The sequence below is a fragment of the Myxocyprinus asiaticus genome, chromosome 45, assembly GCF_019703515.2.
Source record: "Myxocyprinus asiaticus isolate MX2 ecotype Aquarium Trade chromosome 45, UBuf_Myxa_2, whole genome shotgun sequence".
Taxonomy (NCBI): Eukaryota; Metazoa; Chordata; class Actinopteri; order Cypriniformes; family Catostomidae; genus Myxocyprinus; species Myxocyprinus asiaticus.
The window spans coordinates 1,163,994-1,190,421 of NC_059388.1; the positions used below are offsets into that span (position 1 = coordinate 1,163,994).

The 26,428-nt window shown below is 40.7% G+C and overlaps 1 protein-coding gene across 1 annotated transcript; it reads left to right on the forward strand.

Annotated features, from left to right (window-relative positions):
- Positions 1–442: 442 nt before the first annotated feature.
- On the forward strand, positions 443–26,428 carry LOC127435351 (ras-related protein Rab-21-like). The gene is made up of 7 exons (XM_051688782.1): positions 443–759; positions 3,725–3,784; positions 9,254–9,361; positions 13,992–14,055; positions 14,200–14,254; positions 14,840–14,928; positions 25,059–26,428. The coding sequence occupies exons 1-7, from the start codon at positions 628–630 to the stop codon at positions 25,199–25,201; spliced, it is 651 nt and encodes a 216-aa protein (XP_051544742.1). The 5' UTR covers positions 443–627; the 3' UTR covers positions 25,202–26,428.

Consider the following 26,428-nt stretch of genomic DNA (forward strand, 5'->3'; position numbering starts at 1 on the left):
TAATAATAATAATAATAATAATAATAATAATAAAACATTTAAAAAATATATTATAAAAAAATAAAAAAATTCCAAATGACATGCAGTGCTTCAAGTCGAACACACCTAATAATTATCCTGTTTTTCCTCTTTGTGTATTTTCAGTTTAATGTCTGTGAGACGCCGCTATCACATGAAACCTGTTACTTTTCTCAGCGCTGCTCAGGATAGACCAATCACTGTTGTTTCAGATTACTGGATATTTTATTTCAAACAGTAATTTTGTTTTATGTAACTTATCCGTTCGCTTTTTTAATCTTAAATTGAATTCTTTAATTTAAAAAGACGTCTGAAATCACATAAAAATGTCCTGGGCTCTCTGGGCCACCGAGCGCCACCTGCAGGACGATCCCGCCTCAGTTAACAAGTTCCAGCGCATTTGCCCTGTGGATCACATGATCGCGCTCGATGACGTCACGGAGCGAAGGGCCTGATCGCAGAGAGTCTTCCGGAGTGAATCAGTTTTTAACAGAGGAATAAAGCAGTGATTGTAACTGTGTCTTGTGTTCATACGCGAATCTCTATGGCTGGTGTGATCGGCTAGAGGCTCGGATCAGGCTTTGTGTTTGTGTCAGAGAGAGTTCGAGCATGGCGGCGGCTGGAGGGAAGACGTACTCGTTCAAGGTGGTGTTGCTGGGGGAGGGATGCGTCGGCAAAACATCGCTGGTGCTGCGATACTGCGAGAACAAATTCAACGACAAGCACATCACTACTCTACAGGTCAGACAGACACAGAGTGTTTACATGTGTCACTCATTATATATACTGCCCAATCTATATAATGTGTAAATAAATGGATTTAAGAACTTTGTGCCTTTAGTTAAGGATATTAACTATTTGTTATGTTTAGCTCTTATTTTATAAATCCATTCTGTATAGATTATGGGCATATATATTTACAGTGATATTCAGTGCAATTATATACAGTAATCAGAATGTATATAGGCATATAGTAGATATAATATAGGGGAGACTGGGGCTAGTTGTCACAGTTTTTACTCCAGTGAATATTTCTCTTGGTGGGGTTATTTTTGAAAGTTAATTGCTGTATAGAAACACACCTTAAGTCTTAACTACAAAAAATATTGAACACTTCCTGCTTTTTTCTGCCCAGGAAGAAAGATACAGTTCATTAAACACATGCCAATCTTTTGTGAAAACATCAGGAAAGCCATGAAACGTCTCTGTTACCTACGAAGGGAACGAGACACTGCGTGCTAACGCATATGGGGAGTGTCCTTCTACAAGACCTAGCTGAAACCTCTCTACAATAACTCCAATATTCTAATATTGGCTATGGTGTTTGAGCCCTGCCCTTTCAGGTGCGAAGCTGTCTGCAATAAAAGCAGAATTTTCCGAAGAGCGCATCGTTCGCACCTCAAAGAACTCTGAGGCTTATAGTGCTGCTAGCATTCGCAATGTCTCGTTCCCTTTGTCTCAGGGACCCAAGGTTACGTACGTAACCGAGACGTTCCCTTACGACTCAGTACACTTGACGTTGCGTTCTGCTAACACGTATGGGAAACAGAATCCCATCACGCCGCACTACATGACATAACCTTCCCAGAGAGGAAACATGACGCCGCAGTCTCGCGGGACGGCGACTGACATGAGTATGCCGCAAGTGAATGACCCTCATGGTCAGCCAGGAGGGGAACACTCAGAACATATATATGAACCCAGTCGGGAAGGAAGTTTTTTTTATAATGAAAGTGCTTGTGAATTTATGGTAAATTACAATGGCCTGAATGCAGGCGGTTGTGTAAAATGATGGACAGCCCGTACTTAAAGGGAGAGGCATAAGTATATGTTTGGCAAATGAAATAGTAAGCGCTCTAAACAGAGAAGACTTGTGAAGATAGAGACGTTATGTCTCGGTTGTAAAACCTTGCGAATGTGTTTTGAGAAGTCCATCATGCTGCAACACATACACTATATTGCCAAAAGTATTCGCTCACCCATCCAAATAATTGAATTCAGGTGTTCCAATCACTTCCATGGCCACAGGTGTATAAAATGAAGCACCTAGGCATGCAGACTGCTTCTACAAACATTTGTGAAAGAATGGGCCGCTCTCAGGAGCTCAGTGAATTCCAGCGTGGTACTGTGATAGGATGCCACCTGTGCAACAAGTCCAGTCGTGAAATTTCCTCGCTACTAAATATTCCACAGTCAACTGGCAGTGGTATTATAACAAAGTGGAAGCGATTGGGAATGACAGCAACTCAGCCACGAAGTGGTAGGCCACGTAAAATGACAGATCGGGGTCAGCAGATGCTGAGGCGCATAGTGCGCAGAGGTCGCCAACTTTCTGCAGAGTCAATCGCTACAGACCTCCAAAGTTCATGTGGCCTTCAGATTAGCTCAAGAACAGTGCGTAGAGAGCTTCATGGAATGGGTTTCCATGGCCGAGCAGCTGCATCCAAGCCATACATCACCAAGTGCAATGCAAAGCGTCAGATGCAGTGGTGTAAAGCACGCCGCCACTGGACTCTAGAGCAGTGGAGACGCGTTCTCTGGAGTGACGAATCACGCTTCTCCATCTGGCAATCTGATGGACGAGTCTGGGTTTGGCAGTTGCCAGGAGAACGGTACTTGTCTGACTGCATTGTGCCAACTGTGAAGTTTGGTGGAGGAGGGATTATGGTGTGGGGTTGTTTTTCAGGAGCTGGGCTTGGCCCCTTAGTTCCAGTGAAAGGAACTCTGAATGCTTCAGCATACCAAGAGATTTTGGACAATTCCATGCTCCCAACTTTGTGGGAACAGTTTGGGGATGGCCCCTTCCTGTTCCAACATGACTGCGCACCAGTGCACAAAGCAAGGTCCATAAAGACATGGATGAGCGAGTTTGGTGTGGAAGAACTTGACTGGCCTGCACAGAGTCCTGACCTCAACCCGATAGAGCACCTTTGGGATAAATTTGAGCGAAGACTGTGAGCCAGGCCTTCTCGTCCAACATCAGTGTCTGACCTCACAAATGCGCTTCTGGAAGAATGGTCAAAAATTCCCATAAACACACTCCTAAACCTTGTGGAAAGCCTTCTCATAATAGTTGAAGCTGTTATAGCTGCAAAGGGTGGGCCGACGTCATATTAAACCCTATGGATTAAGAATGGGATGTCACTTAAGTTCATATGCGTCTAAAGGCAGGTGAGCGAATACTTTTGGCAATATAGTGTATGTCTTGTAAAGACAAACCGTTCGTCCATGCCCATGAGGAGGTCAAGCCTCTAGTTGAATGTGCTTTAACACCAATTGGGCAAATCTTAACCTGCGACTCGTAAGCCAGGGCAATCTCATCAACAATCCAGTGAGAAAGTCTTTGCTTGGATCAGATCAAATCCCTTTATTGTCACTCAACCGTATACACAAGTGCAACATGATACTATCAAAGGATTTTATGGGTAATTTAAAAGCTATGTAACAATAGGTTTGCTTATAATTCTCATTAATTGTGACATTAATGATTATGACGCAGAATGGTTGTATTGTTTTTTTGGTTCTCTTGATGTGTTTTTAATTTTAAGTATGTGTGCTTCTCAATGTGTTCATTAGAAGTGTGTGTGTGTGTGTGTGTCATGTGGATGATCAGCTGTATTCATTTTAAGAGTTGTGCTGTTGTGCATGTGAAATTATACCAATTTATAATTTTTCTATAATAATATTCATGTGTTTTTCTTTGTAGGCATCATTCCTTACAAAGAAGCTCAATATCACAGGGAAGAGAGTAAATTTGGCTATATGGGTGAGTCACACATTGTTGTCTGTCTATGTTCTAATGTTTTAAAAGGTTATTCTTCAATTGAAGATAAATAAAAGTCTGTATTTTGGAAAGCAGACATTATACAACAGCTTGGCAAGTTTTGTTTCTTTTAGTTTACGTAGTGCTGGTAAGATGGTCTAGAGTTCACAACCTAAACACAATAACCCAAACTAAACATTTATTTTCTTCATTTAGCTTCTGAAAATGATGATTCTAATAGTTTTATTGTTTTTAAACATTGTTTCTACAGCTGTTTCAACATTCTATTGGCAACAGTGGATGTTTCGTTGAAATGATGGTTCCTCTGATTGAGAAAAAAAAAAACTTTGATCACACTTTGAGCCATTTCTGAGCAAATACATAAATATTGAGAGATAAATATTGAGTAATGTCAAAAGGCTTAAAAATATTAAGAGATTTTTTTATAAAGCCCTATGCATTATTGTACTTCACTTTTCAGATACTGTCGCGGTTATTACTACGGGTGCAACTAACGATTATTTTGATAATCAGTTAATCTAACGATTATTAGAACGATTATTCATCTATTCAGCGATTATTGCAATAATTAATCATTAGCTCTTAACTGGTTATTCAGCTTGTGCCCGAGTTAAAAGTTTGTATTAAACGTGCTTACTAACAATAAAGGTATTAAAAATATCTCTAAATGACATTCACTGAATTAAAGGAAAAATACTTTTTATTAAGTTTAATTCAGTAAAGAAATTCACTGCAAACAATTCTATTGTTATCAAGTTTTTTTGTCTTGTTTTCCATTTAAAATAATCTAAAAATCCTTAAAACAAGATACACATACTTGAGAAGCAACATATAAGATATTTAGACCTGCTTTAAGAGAATGTATTTTAAATATAAGTGCATTTTGTATATAAGTGTATTTTTTCACCTGATTATACTTCTGCGAGTGCAGTAAAGACAAAATATACTTCTATTCAAGATCTATTCTCTAAAAGCAAGTCTAAATATCTTATATGCTGCTTCTCAGGTGAATGTATCTTTTTTAAAGGATTTTTAGATATTTTAAAATATTTGTATTTTTAATATTATATTCAACATTCTCAGATAACTATTTTTTTTTCTGCAGTATAGCTGCTAAAGTAAATATACGTTGTTTTAAAGGAGTTTTAGATATTTATGTTGCAAAACAAGCCAAAACAAATCAAAAACGTATTTTGTTTCAGTGTATAATGGGGCGAAGACTACCCTCTCTCACCTTTCTGTTCACTTCAATCCATCTTTAACTCTCTTATTAATAAAGCTGCATATTGACAATTTTCTTCACCATAAGAAGTGCACAGTGACACATATATTATGATTCAATAAGTCTCGAGTCATCACATTATAATCTAGCAGCATTAAGCGTGTGCGCTCGAAGGACGAGCGTCCTGTGACAGAGTGTGCATCAGCCGGTGCGGTTTCAATCTCTCCCGCTTACATCGGGACATTCACACGATTCATAGAAGAGGCGCTGAATGCACAGAGAAATGACCGTTTCAGAGTTTGTAGTTATTTACATGATCTGCTTCAGTATTATTTGAACTTTAATAAAACTATAACACATTAAATATAACTGCATTAAAGATGTAACGCATTAAATATAACTGCATTAAAGATGTAACGCATTAAATATAACTGCATTAAAGATGTAACGCATTAAATATAACCGCATTAAAGATGTAACGCATTAAATATAACCGCATTAAAGCTGTAACGCATTAAAGATGTAACGCATTAAATATAACTGCATTAAAGATGTAACGCATTAAATATAACTGCATTAAAGATGTAACGCATTAAATATAACCGCATTAAAGATGTCACGCATTAAATATAACCGCATTAAAGCTGTAACGCATTAAATATAACCGCATTAAAGCTGTAACGCATTAAATATAACCGCATTAAAGATGTAACGCATCAAATATGACCGCATTAAAGATGTAACGCATCAAATATGACCGCATTAAAGCTGTAACGCATTAAATATAACCGCATTAAAGCTGTAACGCATTAAATATAACCGCATTAAAGCTGTAACGCATTAAATATGACCGCATTAAAGATGTAACGCATCAAATATGACCGCATTAAAGATGTAACGCATCAAATATGACCGCATTAAAGATGTAACGCATTAAATATAACCGCATGATGTAATGCATTAAATATAACCGCATTAAAGCTGTAACGCATTAAATATGACCGCATTAAAGATGTAACGCATCAAATATGACCGCATTAAAGATGTAACGCATCAAATATGACCGCATTAAAGATGTAACGCATCAAATATGACCGCATTAAAGATGTAACGCATTAAATATAACCGCATTAAAGATGTAACACATAATATAACCGCATTAAAGATGTAACGCATTAAATATAACCGCATTAAAGCTGTAACGCATTAAATATAACTGCATGATGTAATGCATTAAATATAACTGCATTAAAGATGTAACACATTAAATATAACTGCATTAAAGATGTAACGCATTAAATATAACCGCATTAAAGATGTAACGCATTAAATATAACCGCATTAAAGATGTCACGCATTAAATATAACCGCATTAAAGCTGTAACGCATTAAATATAACCGCATTAAAGCTGTAACGCATTAAATATGACCGCATTAAAGATGTAACGCATCAAATATGACCGCATTAAAGATGTAACGCATCAAATATGACCGCATTAAAGATGTAACGCATTAAATATGACCGCATTAAAGATGTAACGCATTAAATATAACCGCATTAAAGATGTAATGCATTAAATATAACCGCATTAAAGATGTAACGCATTAAATATAAATGCATTAAAGATGTAATGCATTAAATATAACTGCATTAAAGATGTAACGCATTAAATATAACTGCATTAAAGCTGTAACGTCGGGGTGTTTCCTTTAAAGAGCTCCGGCTCCACTTATTCCACAATGAGAGTGCTTCTGTATTTACTTTGTTATCTACATCAGCTGAAGCTGTTTGGAAAGTTTAGAGTGCATCTGGACTGTGATCTGTGTAATTCTTCCTCTCCTCAATCAGTCGTGAACTGCAGTGCTGCTCTCACGCGTCATCATTAGAGTTCAGTGTGATCTCATGTTACGTTAAATGACATCAAACGACTATTCGACAACAAAAAATTTTGTCGACAGTTTTTTTATTGTTGACGTTGTCGATAATGGCAACTAATAGTTTCAGCCCTAGTTATTACATAATCACCTTATTGCGATTATTCGAAATAACCATGATTTTAATGTCACACATTGTCATCCAAATAAGGGTGTTATAAGAGAATAAATGGCAGGAACATACTGTACCATTTATGATTTGTGAAAGTAAAGAATTTAGGACAGAAATATTTTACTGTTATTTAATATTCTAAAAGTCAGTTAGAATATGACTTTGAAAACAAGTAATATTATAATAATGCATTATAATTATATTACTATAACTGTGTGAATGGAAAAAGGACTAAAAGTAAAGTGGGCCAAACTGAGAAATATTTTTATATTTAGGACAGAAATATTTTACTACTGTATAACATTTTATTTAAATAAATGAATTCATTTAGAATATTACATCAACAACAACAAATAATAATAATATTTTTAACAATATGTTAGAATTAGATTTATTATAATATACTGTGAATGGAAAAAGGACTAAGAGTAAAGTTTTCAACAATACTTGTTGACCCCTGTCCAAACATAGCGCTTATGGTTGTGACCATAAAGCTCTATTTTGGTCTCGTCTCACCAAATTACAGTGTGCCAGAAGCTGTGAGGCGTGTCAAGGTGTTGTCGGGCATATTGTAACTGGGCTTTTTTGTGGCATTTGCGCAGTAAAGGCTTCTTTCTGGCAACTCGACCATGCAGCTCATTTTTGTTCAAGTATTGTGCTCCTTGAAACAACCACACCGTCTTTTTCCAGAGCAGCCTGTATTTCTCCTGAGGTTACCTGTGGGTTTTTCTTTGTATCCCAAACAATTCTTCTGGCAGTTGTGGCTGAAATCTTTCTTGGTCTACCTGACCTTGGCTTGGTATCAAGAAATCCCCAAATTTTCCACTTCTTAATAAGTGATTGAACAGTACTGACTGGCATTTTCTATGCTTTGGATATCTTTTTATATCCTTTTCCATCATTATAAAGTTCCATTACCTTGTTACACAGGTCTTTTGACAGTTCTTTTCTGCTCCCCATGGCTCAGTATCTAGCCTGCTCAGTGCATCGACGTGAGAGCTAACAAACTCATTGACTATTTATACACAGGCACTAATTGCAATTTAAAAAGCCACAGGTGTGGGAAATTAACCTTTAATTGCCATTTAAACCTGTGTGTGTCTGTAACAAGGCCAAACATTCAAGGGTATGTAAACTTTTGATCAGGGCCATTTGGGTGATTTCTGTTATCATTATGATTGAAAAAGGAGCCAAACAACTATGTGATAATAAATGGCTTCATATGATCACTATCCTTAAAGACAGTTTTTTTGCATGATCAGTCATATTTTCAAAATCAATGCCAAAATTTCACAATTTCTGCCAGGGTATGCAAACTTTTGAGCACAACTGTATAAATCATTACTAGACAGAATTAGGGTAATGCACTACAGTATATAAACTCTGAGTGTACATAAAGACTATCCCCTTTTTATCATTTCACATGTTATTATTCAGAAAAACAAGTGGTGAAAATGGGCTTTTTATAAAATGTGCTCTTTTCGTGTTCAGATATTTAATGCACATACCGGTCTAAGCTTCAGAGTTTCTTGTACCACTTGCATTCCCTTCACACCATGAAAACAGATCCTTGTCCATTGGTAATATACATGACTCCCGACAAGAACCAAAATAGGTGTAGGTTTTCTGTGTGTTAACCTCGCATGTCAGCTCTCTAGACAAGACCTGTCTTTTTCTCTCATCCAACACCTTGACGACACATTTCCATAGCGCCCCAGTGGACTCAATTGTAACTGCAAAATTTGGTGAGAAATTCAGAGGAAAAGTACAGGATAATTCAGCGTGCTCACGGCAGACAAATGTGCAAAGGAAAATCAATTTGCGATATTTAAGTAGTTTTTTTAAAAAATTTTTTACAATTGACCAGCTAGTGCAGAACAAGTACTCGATTAGTCGATTACTCGTGCACATCCCTACTTTAAAGGAAATCATGTTTTATTATTCCAAATTCAGTATGAATAAATTACTTAAAGTGTAGGTGTATTAAGCTTGCACATTAAAAGTGATATGAACAAAACGGACAAATTGTTAATCGCGAAACTTTTTTTGACAGTTAATCGTTACTGTTACACACATTCACATATTCAACCATTTCATAATCACTGTGAAATTCTAATTGTTGTACAGTCAGCATGCTTGCATTTATATCCCTTTACATACACACGCTTTCTGTTTGTGACAGGACACAGCTGGTCAGGAGCGTTTCCATGCTCTTGGACCCATCTACTACAGAGACTCAAACGGAGCCATTTTGGTGTATGACGTCACAGATGAGGACTCATTTCAGAAGGTGAACTTTATCACTTATATGTACCATAAAAGACTGCAGTCAAATAATAAAATCTATGATAGCCGTGCAAGAGCTTGTAGATGAGCCATCAAGTCTTCTTGAAATCACAAATACTCAAAGATGCAATGAGAGGATGGACCATTTTGCTTTTTTCACTTGACACTATTCTGTTTGGATGTTTACAGTATACATTTGGAGACATACAATATTGTTCAATACTGAGTTAATATTTAACAATTAAATAATCAAGTTTTATACTGTGTTACAAAACACAACGTTAATCCTTGGTTTCTAGATTGTAGATTAATTGGATATTGTTTAATTGGATAGGTGATGATTAATGTGTCCATGTTCTTTTTTTCTCTAATCAATTTTGGTTAACATTTACATTAATGGATAAGGGAAAGTGAAAATTGTAAGTCCTTTTAAACTGTTTTTAATAATCTTTTTGTCGTGTATTTTTGCCTAAAACAAGCCCACACACCATGTAATCGGTTACATAGATCACTTGATAAAATGAGCTCAAACACAACATAATCAGATGCATAAATCATTAGATAATCCACACGAAGTACAATGTGCTAATAGTGCTATCTGGCTAAAAACATGTTTGATTTCCCGGATCAGATGACTTCATTGGAAATTAAGTGCATTGTCCAGAGTCATGGAATGCTAAACCAATCGCATTAGGATTCAGATCGCTGCAAACCGAGGTGGAAGTCTCTACCCAAATATGGGTAGAGAGCATCTTTCACTCTAATTACATATGGCCACAGGAGATGATGCCAAGTACAGTTGAAGTCAGAAGTTGACATACACTTAGGTTGAAGTCATTAAAACTCATTTTTAAACCACTCCACAGATTTCATATTAGCAAACTATAGTTTTGGCAAGTTGTTTAGGACATCTACTTTGAGCATGGCATGAGTAATTTTTCCAACAATTGTTTACAGATTGTTTCACTTTTAATTGACTATATCACAATTCCAGTGGGTCAGAAGTTTACATACACTAAGTTAACTGTGCCTTTAAACAGCTTGGAAAATTCCAGACAATTATGTCAAGCCTTTAGGCAATTAGCCAGTTAGCTTCTGATAGGCTAATTGGAGGTGGACCTGTGGATGTTAAGGCCTACCTTCAAACTCAGTGCTTCTTTGCTTGACATCATGGGAAAATCAAAAGAAATCAGCCAAGACCTCAGAAAAAAAAAACACAAGTCTGGTTCATCCTTGGGAACAATTTTCAAATGCCTGAAGGTACCATGTTCATCTGTACAAACAATAGTACGCAAGTATAAACACCATGGGACCACGCAGCCACCATACATCTCAGGAAGGAGACAAATTCTGTCTTCTAGAGATGAACGTAGTTTGGTGCGAAAAGTCCAAATCAATCCCAGAACAACAGCAAAGGACCTTGTGAAGATGCTGGAGAAAACAGGTAGACAAGTATCTATATCCACAGTAAAACGAGTCCTATATCGACATAACCTGAAAGGCTGCTCAGCAAGGAAGGAGCCACTGCTCCAAAACTGCCATTAAAAAAAGCCAGACTACAGTTTGCAAGTGCACATGGGGACAAAGATCTTACTTTTTGGAGACTTGTCATCTGGTCTGATGAAACAAAATGGCCATAATGACCATTGTTATGTTTGGAGGAAAAAGGATGAGGCTTGCAAGCTGAAGAACACCATCCCAACCATGAAGCATGGGGGTGGCAGCATCATGTTGTGGGGGTGCTTTGCTGCAGCAGGGACTGGTGCACTTCACAAAATAGATGGCATCATTACGAAAGTAAATTATGTGGCTATATTGAATCAACATATCAAGACATCATCCAGGAAGTTAAAGCTCGGTCGCAAATGGGTCTTCCAAATGGAAAATGACCCCAAGCATACCTCCAAAGTTGTGGCAGAATGGCTGAAGGAAAACAAAGTCAAGGTATTGGAGTGGCCATCACAAAGCCCTGACCTCAATCCGATAGAAAATTTGTGGGCAGAACTGAAAAAGCGTGTGCGAGCAAGCAGTCCTACAAACCTGACTCAGTTACACCAGTTCTGTCTGGAGGAATGGGCCAAAATTCCAGCAACTTATTGTGAGAAGCTTGTGGAAGGTTACCCAAAATGTTTGACCCAAGTTAAACAATTTAAAGGCAATGCTACCAAATACTAACAAAGTGTATGTAAACTTCTGACCCACTGGGAATGTGATGAAAGAAATAAAAGCTGAAATAAATCATTCTCTCTACTATTATTCTGACATTTCACATTCTTAAAATAAAGTAGTGATGCTAACTGACCTAAGACAGGGAATGCTTTGTACGATTAAATGTCAGAACCTGTGAAATACTGAGTTTAAATGTATTTGGCTAAGGTGTATGTAAACTTCTGACTTCAACTGTACATGACAGTCTTAATGATGACTCAAATGACACAGAATGGAACTGAACTTATGTCTGTATACTTTGTAGAGAGAACAAACCTTTTAGTTATTGTGTAATTACTTTTTTTTTGTTGTTGTTTTTTTTTTTACAGTATTATGTTTTATTAGTTTGAGAGGCTTTGGGACACTTTGAGATGTTTTTGGACACTAGGGTAATTTAGTTTTGTAATGCTATAACATTTGATTGCTTTGTCATATCAACACAAAATTTTACTCAGTTGTAGGTGACATTATTGGGAACAAACCAATAGCTTTAGAAATAGTAATAGTTTTTCATAAAAACCTTATTTATACCCCGAGATACAATGCATTCAGAAAGTATTCAGACCCTTTGATATTTTTCTTCACATTTTGTTATGTTGCAGCCTTATGCTAAAATGCTTTAAATTCAATTTTTTTTTCACATCAATCTACACTTTATATCCCATAATGACAAATCAAAAACCAGATTTTTGATAACTTTGCAAATTTATTAAAAAGAAAAAAACACATTGACATAAGTATTCAGACCCTCAGTACTTGGTTGAAGCACCTTTGGCATCGATTACAGCCTGATGTCTTTTTGGGTATGATGCGACAAGCTTTGCACACCTGGATTTGGGGATTTTCTGCCATTCTTCTCTGCAGATCCTCTCAAGCTCTGTCAGGTTGGATGGGGACCGTCGGTGGACAGACATTTTCAGGTCTCTCCAGTGATGTTCGATTGGGTTCAAGTCCGGCTCTGGCTGGGCCACTCAAGGACATTCACAGAGTTGTCCCGTAGCCACTCTTGCGTTGTCTTGGCTGTGTGCTTAGGGTCATTGTCCTGTTGGAAGGTGAACCTCTGGCCCAGTCTGAGGTCCTGAGCGCTCTGGACCAGGTTTTCATTAAGGATATCTCTGTATATTGCTGCGTTCAACTTTCCTTCAAACCTGACCAGTCCCCCAGTCCTTGCCACTGAAAAACACCGCCACAGAGTGATGTTTCCACCATGCTTCATCATTGGGATGGTAGTGTGCAGGTGATGAGCGGTGCCTGGTTTCCTCCAGACATGACACTTGGAATTGAGGCCAAACAATTCAATCTTCGTTTCATCAGACCAGAGAATCTTGTTTCTAACTGTCTGAGGAGAGGCTTCCGTCTGGCCACTCTGCCATAAAGCCCAGATTGGTGGAGTGTTGCAGTTATGGTTGTCCTTCTGCTAGTTTCTCCCATCTCCACACATGATCTCTGGTGCTCAACCAGAGTGTCCATCAGGTTCTTGGTCACCTCTCTTACCAAGGCCCTTCTCCCCTGATTGCTCAGTTTGGCCGGGCGGCCAGCTCTAGGAAGAGTCCTGGTTGTTCCAAACTTCTTTCATTTAAGGATTATGGAGACCACTGTGCTCTTGGGAACCTTCAATGCAGCTAAAACATTTTTTAAGCATTTTTTAAGCTCTGCAGGCAGTTCCTTTGACCTCATGGCTTGGTTTTTGCTCTGATATGCATTTTCAGCTGTGAGACCTTATATAGTCAGTTGAATTTGCCACAGGTGAACCCCAATCAAAGTGTAGAAACATCTCAAAGATGATCCAGAGAAATGTGATGCACCTGAGCTAAATTTCAAGTGTCATAGCAAAGGACCTGAAGACTTATGTCAATGTGATATTTCAGTTTTTTTCTTTTTAATATATTTGCAAAGTTATCAAAAAACTGGTTTTTGCTTCGTCATTATGGGGTATGGAGTATAGATTGATGTGAAAAAATAAATAATTTCAAGCATTTTAGCATAAGTCATATAAAAAAATGTTAAAAAAATGAAGGGGTCTGAATACTTTCTGAATGCACTGTATATAATGTAAAATCTGAGAGTCTCAGAATTTATCAGTCTGTATCATTAAAAAATTTGAAAAGTTTTCTTTAAAATGATACAGAACACCTGACCCTCCTTGTTTTTTTTGTTTTTTTGTCCTTTTGTCCAGCCTTTAGTTTTGGGTATGCCACTGAAACAAGAAATCTTTACAAACACCCTCATAGCTTAAAGGATTAATAATATCAGGTCATAAAAGCTGCATACATAATAAAGAATCAGCAAAAATGCTGTTTTAAATTGAGTACATTCTGCCACAGCGCAGGACCTGTCAACTTTCCAAAAGTATTTTATGTCAGTTACCCAATTATTTATACTTGCAGTAAACATTTATTTTGTATTTGTATTTTTTCAATTCACAGGTGAAAATTTGGGTAAAAGAATTAAGGAAAATGTTGGGGAATGAAATATGTTTATGTATAGTAGGTGAGTCGTCCTGTTTACTTATGCTTAATGCTTTATCCTCAACATTATGACGTCATAATACATTTTGAAATACAACTTCATTTATTGAGCAACTGTACGCATTTATATAACCTTTTTTTTTTGTTCTTGTCTTATTTTAATAAGGCAATAAAACTGACCTGGAAAAAGACAGACATGTATCAGTTGAAGAGGCAGAAGGGTATGTATATCTGTCATGTCTTTAATGTGTTAATTTATTTTTATTGAATCACATTATGTTTTTAATATGCAATGTTGATCTCATATAATATTGCAATACAGTTTGAGATTATGTAATACAGTTGTGTACTTGATTGGGTGACATTTCAACAATTAAAATATTTAAATGTCTAATAATGACATCTTTACACATGATTCAGTTGGACAAAAAACATGGTTTGTGATATTCCCAGAATTAAAGTTTGATTTTATACTACTTTATATACAGTTATATGTTCGATTGTCCAACTATAGTGTTCCACTGCCACATGAATCACAAATCCGTTAGACTAAACGTGGTACAGTATATCACACATTTTCACTGTGACTGTATGACGATCATGTGTTGCACTAAAAGACTGGTCACATGACAGCAACAGTCTACATGGGATATACAGTATGTGGAAGGAATGCAGCAGTTTTATTAATGTGGTCTTTTTAAAACATTTTTTGTCATGACATGGATTGGATGGGTTTTGTGAATGTTGGTGTAAGGGATTTGTTTTTATTACTTTGCTATCTAAATGAAATGCTTTTGTCTTTTCAGATATGCAGAGTCAGTGGGTGCAAAACACTATCACACATCAGCCAAATTAAACAAAGGAATAGAGGAGTTGTTTCTGGACTTGTGTAAACGTGAGTGTCAGTCACATGCACTGTATGCTGTTAGTTAGCACTACACCATTTGGTCATTAAATCAGATTGTGATTATTTTGACAAATATTGCAATTGCAGTTTCAACTGCGATAAGAAAAAAAAAATTAACATCTCATGTTGCTGCTGTTTAGATATTAAAGTTAAAAGAACAAAAAAGTATCAAATCACAGTCAGTAGCTCTAATTTTCAAACTACAAACTAGCAAGTGATGCCTTTTGTCTTCAAATTAATCCATGTTTTACCCATTGTATGTTGTATAATTTTATTATGATACTAAATTATGATTAATAATAATTAAGGGATGCACCAATATGACATTTTTGGATGATACTGATTTCAACCAAACACTATAGTTTGATACTGATATTTTGCCTCTTACTTGGTTTAGTTTGTGATCTAATCACTGTTTTGCTTAGGAATTATGCTTTAAAAATTTACAGAGATGTACCAAAGCTATTTTATTGTTCAAGCAATAAAAACCATAGTAGCCGCAAGATTAACCATGGTTAATCCATAGTTAAACTATGGTTACTATTGGTTACTATATGTATACTGTATATTGTATTAAAACCATGGTTTCAACCAAACAACACGGTTACTTTTCATAGTTACTACAATATTACTTCTGCCAAAAAAAAACAAAAAAACATGGTTAACCTATAACAGTCATGGTTGTTACAATATTTCTATTGTAAAACTGTGATTTCTGCCAAAAGCATTTAATGGTTAACCTACAACAGTCATGGTTGTTACGATATTACTATAGTAAAAACATGATTTCTGCCAAAAAAAAATAAAATAATGGTAAACCTACAACAGTCATGGTTGTTACAATATTACTATAGTAAAAGCATGACAAACAAATAAAAAATAAATAAATAATGGAACCATCATGGTTACATATAGTAAAGCCATGGTTTTTACCACAGTTACCATAATTAAACTATGATATTTGTATAGTAAAACCATAATAACCACAAAATTATGATTTTTATTACCATAGTTTTAGTTTTCTTGTTTTAACATTATGGTTTCACAACGAATATCATGGTTAAAATATGGTTACTGTAGTAAAACCATGGTAAATTTATTGCAAGGGAATGCAAAACTATTGTGAGAGAATGCAAAACCAGGGTTCCCACGCATCCTGGAAAACCTGGAATTTTGCAATGCAGTTCCCTATCTGTCACTCACTCGATGTTGTGTCGATGTAGTGACACTAGGGGTCGAACTTGGGAGCCCCAATCACCTCTGATATTTGAGAAAAGGCCAACGAGATCAGTGTACACTAAATCCACTGGCATTCCATTCACCTCTAAGAGTGTTTTAAGCTGTTGGATATATGGCGCATTTACAACGGGTTCTCCCTCCTCACACAGATAAGTGCAGGGAACGCCCCTGGGCACTTCAGCAGCCACACTAAAAAAGTATTTTTAAGCACTGATGGAGAGCATCTTTTTAAAGATATCTTTCCGTCTATGTGCAGTTCCTGGGTTCTGTCTTCCTCTGACGGCCACGATCGCTGTCTCACGTGTTTGGGTCGCAGTCACGCTGAGACAGCGTTCGTGGATGGTTCATGTTCTCACTGCGAGAACATGACCATGGCGACGTCGCGATCGCGGCTTTCTTTCATAGAGGGAAAGCCACTCCAGCTGCTCCCCGCCCTGGTCCTTCTGCTTACATGCACAAGGCCGCGGTGGTTAGCGCTGGGGGCGATTTGGGGGCTTCAGTTTCCACCGGGTGAATCCCCACGGACCTCCCATTCCCCAGCACGCTCGTTTCCACAGGTCGAGTTCACGGATGAGTCAGGTGGCTCGCCCCAGGGCGGGCTTAATGTCTCATTCGGGGCTCGAGATGAGGATGAGGTATCGATCACAACATCGGAGAGCGGGCTTTTGTAGTCTGATGCTGAGGACTCGGCTGGGCTCCCACCATCTGGTGCGATCGCCCATTCAGAGGCCGACACGGAGCTGATGGCCATGCTTGCCCAGGCTGCCGCGAGCATCGGGCTGGAGTGGAACCCGCCACCCTGCCCTGAGCATTAGCAGCTGGACGATTGGTTCCTGGGCTGAGAGCGCCGCACACACCTGAGCTCTGCCCCAGTTCCTTTCTTCCCGGAGGTGCAAAGGGGAGCTCACGAAGTCGTGGTAGGCACATTTTACTGCCTGGTCCCACTTCGTGAGTTCCTCCGCTCTCACTACCCTCGATGGCGATGCAGCTAAGGGGTACACGGATGTTCCTCGGGTGGAGCAGGCGATTGCGGTGCACCTGTGCCCACAAACCGGCGCCACCTGGTGGAATCGTCCTAGGCTCTCGTCCAAGGCCTGTAAGTTCACGTCGTTCTTGATGGCCAAGGCTTACAGTGCTGCTGGACAGGCCACCTCCGCCTTGCATGCCATGGCCCTCCTGCAGGTCCACCAGGCCAAGACTCTGAAAGAGCTGCACGAGGGTAGTCCTGACCCGGGATTGATGCAGAAGCTGCGCTCGGCGACCGACCTCGCCCTGCGGGCGATGAAGGTCACAACGTGGGCTCTCGGGCAGGCGATGTCCACTATGGTGGTCCAGGAGCGCCACCTGTGGCTCAACCTTGAAAAGATAAGGGATGCCGACAAGGTTTGCTTTCTTGACGCCCCCATCTCTCAAGGTGGCCTGTTCGGCGACACTGTCGAGGACTTTGCCCAGCAGTTCTCGGCAGTCAAGAATCAGACGATCCAGCAATCCTGCCCGGCGTGATTCCACCTACAGGCCGCTGAGATCCAGTACCTCGTCTGCTCGTCGCCGAGGGCGTCCACCTACGGCAGCAACACCAGCTCCACCACAGCCCAAGCCAGCGGCTTGGCCTCAGCATAGAGCCTCCGTCGCCCTTGCCGCCCCCGTCCCTCGGTCTGGTGCCAAGAACCCCAGGAGTGCTTTGAAGCGTCCCTGAGAAGGGGCGACCCAGGGGTGAGGAGACCCGCTGTCAACCAGGTGGTGGTACACAGACCACTCCATACCCCGGTGGAGGGCCGGGAGGATAATCTTTCATTCCCTTTTTTTATGGTTTCGCCCCATGCACAAAGGGGCTCTGGCACTTTCATAAAAAAAAAAGCGGTTTCCTCATTCTCTGGGTCACACACTCGGTGTCTACAGCCGTCGTTGTCATGACAGCCGTACATCGAACACTTGCAGCAGGGGCGCTGCGGATGTGAGTCCTCTGCCTTCGCACACCCAGCTGCGACACACACATACCCACGATCAGGCGTATGTGACGCGACCACAAGGACGCCCAGCCTCCATCCCGTTGCAGACCGGTCCTTTGGTGGGTACGCGGAGGGAGGTAAGTGCACTAACATCTCTCTCAGCACAGCCACGAATTTGGGATGCGAGGCCTCTCGACGTGGCAGCTCCTGCGCCGCCCTGCCGCGAGGCCCCATCCGCAGGTATGTCAAAGGCGATTGTCCCCTTGGTGCCCCTTGCACGGAGTCTGGAGGTGTGGTTAGAGCTCTCCAACCCGTCGTGCTGGCTCATCAGGACAGTCCGACTCGGCTATGCGATTCAGTTCACCAGGCACCTGCCCAGGTTCGATGGCGTCCGTTTTACCTCAGTAGCAGGCAAGGATGCCACTGTGCTGCATGCAGAAATCACAGTCTTTCTAGAGAAGGGACGCGATAGAGCCTGTCCCTCCAGCCGAGATGAAGAAGGGGTTTTACAGCCCCTACTTCATCGTACCGAAAAAAGGCGGTGGGTTGCGGCCAATATTAGACCTGTGAGCTTTGAATCGGGCCCTGCACAAGCTCCCGTTCAAAATGCTGACACAGAAGCGCATTCTGTCATGCGTCCAGCATCAAGATTGGTTCATGGCAGTAGATCTGAAGGACACATACTTTCATGTCGATTTTGCCTCAACACAGACCTTTCCTTTGGTTTGCCTTCGAGGGTCAGGCATACCAGTACAAGGTCCTCCCCTTCGGGCTGTCCCTGTCATCTTGCGTCTTTACGAAAGTCACAGAGGCAGCCCTTGCCCCGCTAAGGGAAGTGGGCATCCGTATCCTCAATTATCTCGACGACTAGCTGAGTCTAGCTCACTCTCGAGATTTATTGTGTGCACTCAGGGACCTGGTGCTCAGACACCTCAGCCGATTGGGGCTGCGGGTCAACTGGGAAAAGAGCAAGCTCTCCCCGGTGCAGAGAATCTCTTTTCTCAGGATGGAGTTGGACTCAGTCACTATGACGGCACGCCTCACGAGCGAGCGCACTCAGTCGGTGCTGAATTGCCCGAAGTCAGAACAGCGGTCCCACTAAAACAATTTCAGAGGCTCCTGGGGCATATTGCGTCCTCAGCGGCTGTTACGCCGCTCGGGTTGATGCATATGAAACCGCTTCAGCACTGGCTTCAGACTTGAGTCCTAAGATGGGCATGGCACCACGGTATGCATTGCGTGGCTATCACGCCGATCTGTCACTGCACGTTCAGCCCTTGGAGGGACCTTGCATTTCTACGGCAGGGGTTCCCCTAGAACAAGTGTCCAGGTGTGTTGTTGTTACAACAGGCGCATCCAAGTCAGGCTGGGGTGCTGTTTGCAATGGGTGTGCAGCCTTGGGCTCCTGGACAGGACCTCGACTGCGTTGGCATATCAACTGCCTCGAGTTGCTGGCGGTATTGCTGGCTCTGCGGAGGTTTCGGCCATTGATCCAGGACAAGCATGTGTTAGTCCAGACAGACAACACAGCGATGGTAGCATATATAAATCGCCAAGGTGGTTTACGCTCACGTTGCATGTCGCAACTCACCTGCCATCTCTTCCTTTGGAGTCAGCAGTGACTGAAGTCGTTGCGGGTCACTCACATCCCAGGCGAACTCAATCGTGCAGCGAACGCGCTGTCACGACAGGTGATGCTCAGAGGAGAGTGGAGACTCCACCCGCAGGTGGTTCAGCTGATTTGGAGTCGATTCGGCGCAGCGCAGGTAGACCTGTTTGCTTCCCAGGCATCCTCCCACTGCCCGCAGTGGTACTCCCTAACCGAGGCTCCACTCGGTACGGATGCATTGGCACACAGCTGGCCCCGGGGCCTGCGCAAATATGCGTTTCCCCCAGTGAGCCTGCTTGCACAGACTCTGTGCAAAGTCAGGGAGGACGAAGAACAAGTCATGTTGGTGGCACTGTACTGGCCCACCCAGACTTGGTTCTTGGAGCTCACGCTCCTCGCGTCAGCCCCTCCCTGGTGAATTCCCCTGAGGAAGGACCTCCTTTCTCATGGACGGGGCACGATTTGGCACCCACACCCAGACCTCTGGAACCTCCATGTCTGGCCCCTGGACGGGATGCGGAAGACCTAAGTGGGCTACCACCGGTGGTGGTAGACACTATCACTCAGGCCAGAGCTCCCTCTACGAGGCAGCTGTATGCCTTGAAGTGGCGTCTGTTCGCGAATTGGTGTTCCTCCCGAGGTGAAGCCCCATAGAGATGTGCAGTCAGGTCGGTGCTTTCCTTTCTGCAGGAGAAGTTGGAATCACAGCTGTCCCCCTCCACCTTAAAAGTGTATGTGGCCGCCATAGCGGCACACCACGATATGCTAGACGGTAAGTCCTTGGGGAAGCACGACCTGATCATCAGGTTCCTTAGAGGCGACAGGAGGTTTAATCCTCCTAGGCCACGCCTCATTCCCTTGTGGGACCTCTCTGTAGTCTTGCTGGGCCTACAGAGAGCCCCATTTGAGCCCCTGGAGTCAGTCGAACAAAAGCCCTCTCATTGAAGACGGCCCTCCTGACTGCGCTCACTTCCGTCAAGAGGGTTGGGGACCTGCAGGCGTTCTCTGTCAGCGATATGTGCCTAGAGTTCGGTCCGGCATACTCTCACTTGATCCTGAGACCCTGGCCGGGCTATGTGCCCAAGGTTCCCACTACCCCTTTTAGGGATCAAGTGGTGAACTTGCAGGCGCTGCACCGGGAGGAGGCAGACCCAGCCTTGCCGTTGCTGTGTCCGGTACGCGCCTTGCATGTTTACTTGGACCGCACAGAGAGCTTTAGATGCTCTGAGCAGCTCTTTATCTGTTTTGGGGGACAGCAGAAGGAGAAGGCTGTCTCCAAACAGAGGATTGCCCACTGGATTGTGGATGCCATCGCTTTGGCATACCAGGCCCAGGGCGTGCTGTGCCCCATGGGAGTACGAGCACACTCCACTAGGAGTGTGGCATCCTCCTGGGCCCTGGCGAACGTTGCCTCTCTAAAAGACATCTGTAGAACAGCAGGCTCGGCAACACCCAATACCTTTGCAAGATTTTACAATCTCTGGGTTGAGCCAGTTTCATCCCGTGTGTTAGCAGGTACAAACAGGTAAATATGCAGGCAGCTGGCTGGGTGTACCGCTTGCACTCAGCACCTTTCCCTCCCTGAGGAGAAAACGTGCGCTTTTTCATCCACGTGAGTTCCCGGGACCGGTGAACCCTGGATGTCTTTCCTCCCCAGCACCTTGCGGCAGGCGAATTCGGCGGAGGAATTCGATGCCAGGCCCAGTACTCATGAAGTACGCCCTGTCAGGTCATCCCCTGTACTTGGGATAGGTGCTCCATATGTAGTGGTTCCCTGTTGGTAATCCCATATGAGGTGTTTTCCACGGTACGATTTCCCTGATGGTAAACCCGTGTCTTCCCCTGTGTAGAGCTCTGCTCTGCCACCAGTTGCTGCACATGTAGAGCTCCTCCCTTCCAGGTAGGACCTACCGCAGGGACTCCTTTCCATGTGTGGTACTGCCCGGTGGGTAAGTCCATGTGATACGCTCTCCTCCTCCCTTCGGGCAGGATGTGGTCTCCGCAGTGTCCTTTCTCCATGGGGGAAAAGATCACCTTCTCTGGCGCGAATATATCTTGGTCCAAGCTAAGTGAATTTTCATTTTCAAAGAGGAAAAAAGAAAAAAGGTCAAAACAGCTGATGCGACCTGTTCCCATTGTAAGTATGTCTTGTCCCCCCCTTTGGGTACGAGGGACTATGCGACTTATGTGGGGTGTTGGGAAGGGTATGATGGGGCTGTGTACACTTGTTACTAGGCACGTGGTAGCCTGCTTGCATCTGCACCGCCGATCCATGTAACACAGTTCAGCTGGTTGTGGCATTTTGTATAGGGACCCCTAGTGTCACTACATCAACACATTGTTGAGTGAGTCACAGATAGGGAACATCTTGGCTACTGTTGTAACCTCCGTTCCCTGATGAAAATAATTATTTGTCCTGAAAAATTTTGAAGTATAATACAATTTTTGACTGTGTGGCTAACATGTTTTTTGTTACATGTACAAAAACGTGGTAACAGTCGAGTTCAGTAAAGATGTCAAATACACTAATTCGTTTAGTTTTGTCATTGCCAGTGTGTGCATTGGGAAACCACGTCAACGGTTGACTGCCATGAATGAAGCCCTTTCACCTACATTCTCTGCTCATCTGCAATCATCTCTGCTTTGCTCCGATGAAATAGTTTAAGTAATGATGTAGTGAAAAATATGATTTTTTCGTTCTAACATTGCTGTGTTGTTAACTACAAAAACATTTGATTTGTAAACCTTAGATAATGGTCGATGGTCAGACTGGTGATTTTTCTGAAAATGAGTTCACAACCCAAGCTGGTAGCGTGGTGATGCGGCCTTTACACCTCGGGATGTTAATTTATTTTCAATAATGAACGATCTGAGTCCGCTTATACCATGGTTGCCACATGTAGGGCCCTATGATTTACGCGATGTGGAAAACAGGGACGGAATCACTGAATCCAGTCATAAAAATGGCATTAGCTATAAAACGTGGAATGTCTCGGAATTCGAAATATTTGGGACAAAAAAGAAACTTTGAATGCACAAATAATCAAATTAAAATTATGATTATGTTCTAGTGTGATTATTAAACTGCAAAAGGCTGCGTCTTACTTAAATAAATCTATAATCTTCATGTGCTGCACACTTCAAAATGAATGTGTGTAATGGATTCAGAAAAAATAACCATTCAATAACAATAAACATCATGACCTCTCGTGTGTTTTTTGCTGAAATATTACACCCTTTGGGTACATAAAATGTCCTGGAAAATTGTGCCTTGAAAAGTGTAAATCCTGAAAACTTATTGCAAGAGAATGCAAAACTATTGTGAGGGAACGCAAAACTTATTGAGAGGGCATGCCAAACTATTTCAGAAAAAAAAATCCCACCCTGTCCTCTAATAAGGGGCTCCGTAGAATCTGTTGGACTCATGACAGGCCAAAAATTAAGAGAGCCACAAGGAAAGATAAATATAAGAAGAAGAAGAAAGATAGATAAAAAGAAATATAACATTATGTGGAAAAAAGGTTATTTTGCACTTCTAAACAGTAGAACCCACATTTTATGATTGAATATTATAAATTCATATTATGCATATTCGACATGCTTTACTTTTTTGTATTTCATTTAATTTGATTGGTGTTTCTTTATATTTAACACAGAAAAAATTATAATGTTTATACAACACAATAAAATTGCACAAGTAAGGAATAATTGATGACGGCCCATTGAATTATTGAAAAATAATGCACACCCCGAGGTGGTAATGCAGTCACGACGCGCAGCGGTTACCACACCTTAAGAAATCGTTCAGGGTTTTATCTCAAGACATTTTCTGGTTTTCGTCCCTAAAACGCTCTTGTGAGTGGAACTACTTACTTCCGCCACGGATACAGCATCTTGCATTGATACAGCCAGTGCCTTCATTGCTAGTTCCAAAACGTCACTTTAGAACTAGCAACGGAGGCTTGCACTGCATTCAAGCACTTACAGGAGTAAGAAGGTAGTGTGTGTAAGCGAGAGAGAGTGAAACTGAGAGAGATTGTGTTTGACCTCTGTTTGCTGTGGCTCTCATCAGCAGTTACATCACTTCAAATTGCCAAGACGTTAAGTATACATTTCTTAGCAGCAGCATGGTAGTGTCACTTTTCCATTGTTAAACAACAGTTTACAAACTGTCGCAGTGCTGATATGAAGGCTCTGTTTGTCACACGTGAATACGTGTGTTTGCTTATGTAAGTGTATGTGTGAGAGTGTTGGGTGCTTTCCACAGATATAAAAAGATATTTCAGATAGTAAAGAAACTGTTGTATTGATCAAGTCCCTGGGGTGCGTTGACATCAAGGCTCTGTTTATTGGTGGCAACGTGAGTCTTGTGTGTGTGGCTGAGAGCGAAAGAGTGCAAGAGGAAGCGCAAGGATGCTTTTCAACAGAAATGTAAATACATTTAGGATATTATAGACTTTGTCATTTTTATCTAATGTACTTAGCCAATGTCTTTGTTTTAATTGGCTATTTTGATGTGGTACACTGTACGGCTCTTTAAAATAGCTGAAATAAGTGAAATGGAACCGTTATGTGGTCAAGACCTGGAATTACTTCATAGCCGTGCATTTACTGGAAAATAACTGCACACCTTAGAACGCCTGTCAACCAATCAGAATCAAGCATTCAACAGACCCGTGGTATAATTATCAATAAACCATTGGTTTTTCATTTTGGCGTTTTCACGCTTGCGGACAGATATGCCCATTTTCATTCGGTCAATAATTGCCAGGTAAATATCGGTGGCCAGTACATCGGTGCATCCATATATAAATTATAAATATTAGAATTTTATTATACAAAAGTAATATATTTCTGTTAAAGTTCATTTTTAGGCTTGTTAAACCCTCTGCTTTATTTTTGGCATAAAAAAGGAAGTCATTTGAGTTTAGGTGACTATAGTTTTTTAATATGCTGAAATTACAATAATTATTATGCTGTCATGCTAAAATTATTATTTTGTTGTCATCCCCTTTTCTGTTCAAATGTGCAGCAAAATTACGTGAAAAAGCAAACATAAGCTTTTAATTATGTTTAAAAGCTGCAGTTTAATAATCATACTATACCAAAATGCAGTTTCAGTTTTATTTTGATTCATAAGTCGTCATTTTCCATTTTCACAATGCACATTGTTTCAAAGCAGCTTTACAGAAAATTATGTTGTCTAAAATGTCTTATGTCATGGGCACACAATTGACTGCTTCTTGAGATAACTCATATTTGTCTTTAATTGTGATAGATGTATGTCTGAAAGTCTTTGTTTTCCTCACATGCCTCTGTAGGTATGATGGAGAATGCTCAGGCAGATGAGAGATCAAGGGGGAATGGCGCGAGTCACACGAGCACACGAACGAGAGGCGTTCAGATCGTCGATGACGAACCACAAACTGCCATGGCTGCCGGAGGCTGCTGTTCATCCGGATAAATTCATTGAATCCTTTTACCTGGGACTGATAACGCCCCCTCTCGCTCCGTTCTGTGTATAAACTGCCACTTGCCACAGCTACACACATACGCTACAGCTCTGTCATTTAACGGTTTGTTCCTTTATGAAACAGTTGATTAAAAACTTTGACTTTGGGGCTATAAAAATGTCAGATTGACCCACACTGATGGTATTCACTTTGGCAAATTAATACAAATAGCTACCAAATGGCCGGTCTTATAAAACAACCATGCACTGATGTATTTTCCTAACTATCATTTGATGCATTTGCCCTTTTTCTTTTGCCAAGGTGTTGTGCATGTAGAATCTGTAAAATCCTCGTTTTATTTTACATCATAGGAAAAAAAAATCTTTATTATTTAATAACTTATTTACAAGTTATATCAAACATCAACATGTCTAAAGACCTGTGTACTTGTAGTAATCAATGGGGTTTTGCCATTCTTATACAGTCTAATTCTGTCTTTCAAATCTTCTGTATCTTTCTTAAAAATAAGAAATTAAAAACCATCTAGAACAATTAAACTCCTTGTAGATTTTATTTTCTCTCTCTCAACGATTTACCACTATAATTTAAGGTGGGGGTGGGGGGGGGAGTTTGCTTGCTAAATTCCAATAGGGGAAATATTCAATATTGTGTACTTTTTTCAAGTTATCAAAAACAACACAGTGACTCAGTGTTCAGTGTTCATATTGTATGAATGTACATTGAATTATACAGCTGTGGTAAACACTTATTTTGGAATTGTGGTTTTAACTTCTACTTTTACAATGATTGTTCAATATTTTTGTTTTTCAAGCCCTGAACATTTGGACCATTTTTTGAAGTACTAATAGTTTCAAATCATCACCTGAGGTGCAGCTTCTACAGCCTACTGTGCCTTTAAATAAAACTGTCTAGACTGACCAATTCTATCTGCCTACTATCATATCTCATTAGTAAGTATTTATTAATTGAATGGTCGTTTGGAAATTATTTATAGGCTTTTCTTGCACTAATGGACTTACAGAAAATAAACTCTTGAAACACTTTTCACACTTACTAGTTTATTTAAATAATCTGCTAATAATATATGCTAAGGTAAATTTCATAGCTAGCATTTTATTTAACCTAAATACAAATATTTTCACACTGTTTGCTTAATTTGACAAAATTACAGTTTGATTGAAAATTATGCCTAATAAAAGTATTCTGTTCACAAATGA